This window comes from Rhipicephalus sanguineus, chromosome 10 (genome assembly GCF_013339695.2).
Source record: "Rhipicephalus sanguineus isolate Rsan-2018 chromosome 10, BIME_Rsan_1.4, whole genome shotgun sequence".
In the NCBI taxonomy this organism is placed as follows: domain Eukaryota; kingdom Metazoa; phylum Arthropoda; class Arachnida; order Ixodida; family Ixodidae; genus Rhipicephalus; species Rhipicephalus sanguineus.
Window position 1 is genome coordinate 26511906 of NC_051185.1, and position 5371 is coordinate 26517276.

The 5371-nt window shown below is 50.2% G+C and overlaps 1 protein-coding gene across 4 annotated transcripts in view; it reads right to left on the reverse strand.

Moving 5' to 3' along the window:
- The window catches only part of LOC119407289 (TNF receptor-associated factor 3-like), a 195644-nt gene extending 190568 nt beyond the window's left edge, over positions 1-5076 (reverse strand). For 2 of the 4 annotated variants that reach the window (XM_049419607.1, XM_049419609.1), the window contains exon 1: positions 4965-5076. In XM_049419607.1, the coding sequence (XP_049275564.1) occupies positions 4965-5035 (71 nt within the window). In that variant the 5' untranslated portion in view covers positions 5036-5076. Of the gene's footprint in view, positions 1-4842 lie in introns of all 4 variants that reach the window. The other 2 variants (XM_049419606.1, XM_049419608.1) reach the window with 1 other exon arrangement.
- Between the last annotated feature and the right edge of the window lie 295 nt (positions 5077-5371).

A 5371-nucleotide genomic window follows, 5' to 3' on the forward strand; every position in this document is an offset into this window, starting at 1 on the left:
CGGCCACGTAGTGCGTTGACAGTTCCCTGTGCAGGACTTTCTCGCCGCACCGCAAACACTCCACAGCATGGTAGTCACACTCGGTCTCGTTGTGTTTCAGCATATCTTCGATGGCACCCACGAACTCGCATCCGTGCTCTTCGTTCCAGCAATGAACCTTCATAAAATAAACAAAAAAGAACAATGAAAATCGGCATGTCCCCCATAACCTCTCAGTACGGGCAATCGTGGATCACGTATTTGCAGTGATAAGCATAGGCGTGCGCAGGGGAGACGCCCCCCCCTCCCCTCCCCCTCTGTACTCATCTAAAGGGGGCGCAAATTCCGCCCCATACACAGTCGGACCCTTCATGTAATTTTTTTTATTGCGCAGAGCTATGTCTACACGTGTTTTTTGACGATAATGGCGACCAAGTACGATTGATGTAGCATTCAAGAAACTGTTTACTTCCGATCTTTACCCCCGGGATGCCGGGGACAAATGACACGCCGCTGTAAGAAGCGCGTCATCGCTTCATTGTCGCTCTCGCATCCATTGCGGAGAGTGCTTTCTTTCGGACTCGACCAGGGCGAGGGGGAAAGAAATTTGCCCCCCCCCCCTAATTAATAGATTACCCTGCGCACGCGTATGGTATTATGCACTGCATCGAGCCGCCACCGGGGTGCACAAAGGCAGTATGAAAGTATTAACGTTTTTTTTTAATTGTGTAGCACTATGGGGGCCCGTCTTGTCGTCCATTCACTGACCCGTGGTCACGCAGTGGTCAATACGGGCCTAAAAAAAGACTAACAATGCTCAAAAGCAGTGCAAAATAGACTAATGGGGTCTGAAATAACGTAAACATCAGAAATGACCGAGAATTAAACACAATAACTTGCCTAAAATCGCGAAAAATGCTTCTGAAAGATCTGGCTGATAGCCCCGCCGCGCTAGAGAGGGCGCCACCGCCGCACAATGCACGCGATCGCCGAGGGAATCTCTAGATTGCCCGTGCTACGCATTCTTTCACGCTTGACGGTAGTGAAGCTGCATTCATCGCGAGATTTAGAACTACACCAAGGCTTGCGCAAGAACGACCTTAGCACCGGATTTAGCGGGGCAATTAGCGCGCCATTTCCACAGCTGTATGATGACAGGGACCGCTGTGGAAAATAAACCATATGTTGCAAGTCAGCGCTGTGTCGGCGTTGCTTTTCGTCCTTGTTCGTTTATGCGCTACGAAGTGAGCCATTTTAGAATTTACTCGGTGCATGGGAACTGCGTAGGCGCTATCTATGATCGCGTCAATAGCGACTGGGGTCAAGGCCGCGACACGCTGTAGATTCGTTTTCGCCGCCTGCCTTCAGAACTGCGTAGTCGCCATCCAATCCCTTATTGTGCATTGGCGAGTCAGGTTCATTCAGCAACTGATGCGATGCTCAGCAGTTTCGTTTCGAATGTGGTCTTAAGGCCCGAACACACGTACGCGTTGCAGCGCATCAACGCGTGACTTTCTGACGCGGCGCCGCGCCCTCTTCCTATGGAGAGGGAGGGAGCGCAGCTTCGCGTAGCCGCGTGCCCTCTCTCCCCATAGGGAGAGGGCGCGGCGCCGCGTCAAAAAGTCACGCGTTGACGCGCTGCAACGCGTACGTGTGTTCGGGCCTTTAGGCCGCTCGCGTGCCTTGAGAACTGCGTGGACGCTTTATGATCGTGTTTTTAGCGACCACGGTTACATCCAAAGAGGGCGCGGCGCTCAGTAGCTTCCTTTCGACTTCGGGCAATGCGCGTGCAATGTCACAAAACTCAAACATTACGTTATCTGTTGAAGATAAAGAGCTTCAGCCGTGGTCCGCGTGCTGGCCTAAAACTGGATTGCCACTTTGTGATGGACTAACGATCAGTTGCGAGCCATTTTTACGGCGAAAATATCATCGCCACCTGTGCATGGTGGAAGCGGTATATAATAAGGGATGGCCTGAGAGCACGTTTCGGATTAAAACACGGGGGTCTTGAGATGCGGTCACATTGTGAACGAAGCCTCGAATGACGAAAATTGCGGCTTTTACAGGGCTGTTATGCAAGAAAGAACTGAATTTACGTATTCCTCAAAAAAATGAAAATGCATTGATGTAATAGACACGTGTTTATTATTTTCTTGATACTTTCGATAATTCGGACTTTTTTTCGGTCCTGTGAATCCTAATTAACGAGCTTGAACCTTATATGGACCATGACGGCGACGGCTGAGAATACGGCTCGATGGTCTATATAACTGATAAGCAAAAGAGGAGGGTCAATGTACGGGCATAACATAGCATAATGGGGAGGGTATTTCTCACTTTTGTAAGTTTTGTTACAGCACGTTAGGAGTGCTCACCCCGTGAACATGTCAAGCAGTTAGTTTTTGTGCTCGATAATTTGTAACTATATCATTATCAAAAGTGTATGCAATGTCCTACAGCCAAGTGACGCACTGTTATTACTTGTTTTAGAGGATTGATCAAAGCTGTCATTACTTCCCGTTTTGCAAATTTTTAGCGATGCACAGGCCCGCAGGGGGTCGCCAAAGACGGCAAGGGTTGTAAACGGAGCGAAGAAATTCAGAAATTCGGAGCAATAAAATGGATTTATAGTCGGATAGAACTGAGGGCCCCGCCCAGAAGACCGAAGCGCGGTAGCCTATCGCCTCCACGACTAAAGAAATAGGCCTGCTCATGCACTCGGCACTGCTCTCCGAAGGCGGGTTTACCGGCCGTCCGGCTCATGACGTCAATCTGGAGTGAACGTTCATTGGTGCAGGCTTATGTGAGTACACCTGTGAGGAGAACAGTCACAGTTTCGCCGCAAGGGCGAAGCAATGAATGCGATAGCAAGAAACTAATGCTATACGAAGTGAGGCTCGCCAATGGATACTCTCAGTTCGAACAGCGCTCCTGTTGGAAAGCCGGCCGAAGCAGCGAAGGAAGCTAGCGTGCTTCAAGTGTCGAGCTGTGACACTTGATAGTTCGCGCTCATCTTCTGTTTGCTCGTTTAGCGGCATCCCTTCGGCTCGAGTGACTTTGGTACGCTCCATAACATGAGCACGGACATCACGGTGAAAGCCCGAAACATCCCTCTTCCCCTCACCACGAGAAAACCGCGCGAGCAGACAGCGGGAGGGCAAGATAGAGAGAATAAGAATAAAAGAAAGGCGGGGAGGTTAACCAGGGCTGAGCCCGGTAGGCTACCCTGCAAGGTTCTTCCTGCGCAAATATATGAAGCGAGCGAGCTCGCCGACGACATTTAAATGCGCCCATCGCGCTCCTAGCGCCATCTCGCTGGTAATGAAGAAACGCTTATAAGCGCCTGCCGTCTCTGAGTCCGTTCAGCAGTAAAGGGCCTGTATATAACGCTCGCCGTTAGCTACGTGGAGGATCTGCGTTTCTTGGCGTAGTGGTTAGCGCCACTCGCTGCGGAGCAAGAGGCCCCTGGTTCGATTCCGCGCTTCGGAAGCATATTTCTGAATTATTTTCTTTGGGGCTTTTATGTATATATATATACATACTTATACATATACGGTGCATGACGGCGACGGCGACGGCAAAATCCAGCCGAGACTGTCCATATAATTGCTATCGCAATAAAAAGCCGCGGACTTGATAAAGCTGCATCCGAGTATAGTGCAGCCCATGCATGGTGCGTTGGAGATCATACGGAGAGGCCTTTCTGGTTACGCTGCATTTTGACATAAAGTAGGCTGATTATGATGATGATGAAATATTCGAAGAGAGTTTGTTGCCCTGTTTATATGCGATTGGTATTTGGAGAGTTGCATATTCACACACTCCTAATATTAAGGCGTTGTTCGCTCTTTGAATTTCACACGAACCGCTGCCACTGAGGCAATTCTATATCACCAAAGGCTTTGGCGTTCCTCTCTAATTTGTGGAGGATTGCATAAGCGCAGGTCTTGCATGTCAGCAACATATAGGATGATTTCTACGTATAGTCTAAACTTGTAACGTCAGCACTATCGTGAGCAATATGAAAGAACACGCGAGCGCGTGGCGAATAGCCTCGAACCCGAAGCGGAGCGAATTGCTTCGGCAGTTCCAGGAAATGAAGTGCAAAGGGCGCCCCGGTCACTGTAAGTGTCGGCACTCGCGCGCACGCCCGCCTCGCCATTGCTGATAAAACACGGCAGCTGATTGCGTATCGCGGTCCGCTCGCGAGTATAAGGCGGCCAAGCAGAGCGCAGCAATGTGCTGGCTATCGCTTGCCTCAAAATATCGCTTTTCCATTCGCTTGTGTGTAGGCGTGTAACACAAAAAATCAAGATACAGCAAAATATTTTTTTTTAGCGTTGCTGCTTTCGCTGCGCGTGAGCGCTACAACAGGCGCCACAACGGCGACCTGTTATTTCTGTCGTATCTTTCGCGCGTCGTTTAAAACATACGCGTGGTGGGAGTGACAACAGTTCCCAGAAAATCTTCACCCTTTCCTCTTCATTTCTGACAGCACCACGCGAGTATCAGTCGAACTGGGCTTTGCGGCTATTCGCCTAGTGCTCCCGTGTTCCCTTGCATATTGCTCACGATAATACATCTTTTGACTTGCGTGTGACTATTCTTCTGTCTTACTCTTTCGCCGACCGTGTGATTCTTTGCGCGACTGCCTGAATTAAAAACGGCAAGCCTGATATTTTTGAGCCCATAGGCACACAGTAGTGCTAAAAGTACAAATGAACAACTATATGAAAAATTTGCAAGATAAGGGAACAAATCTCTTTTTCACCTTCAAAGTCTTCGCTTTCCGCATGGGGAAGTCATGAACACAGCATTCCGCCTCCTCGAACGGCTCTTGATCCAAGGGACACCGCCCACCTTGGGAACTGGCTGCGTGGCATGGTTGGCATAGAACGTGCCCGCATGGTAGCACCAGAATCCGCTTGGGAATCATGCGACAGAGGCCGCACACACGCGAACTGGGCACTTCGTCGACAAACCTCGTCGGTCGCCAGTTGACGCCAGCGACGGCGTAGTCGCGAAAACGGTGCACTCGTTGCAGGTCCGGCATCGCGTTTTCTCTTCAAAAGCGAATCCTTCACTGGCGAAAGAGCGGCCCGCTTTCCTATCAGCGAGCTTATCACTGCTCCGCGGTCCCATGCACTTCTTCTCTCGCATAGCAACAAGGCGAGATAAAATGGGCGATTGTCTTGTTATAGCGAAGGTCGCGGGATCGAATCCCGGCCGCGGGCGGCTGCATTTTCGATGGAGGCGAAAATGTCTGAGGCCCGTGTACCTAGATTTAGGTGCACGTTAAAGAACCCCAGGTGGTCGAAATTTCCGGAGCCCTCCACTACGGCGTCTCTCATAATCATATCGTGGTTTTGGGACGTTAAACCCCAGATAT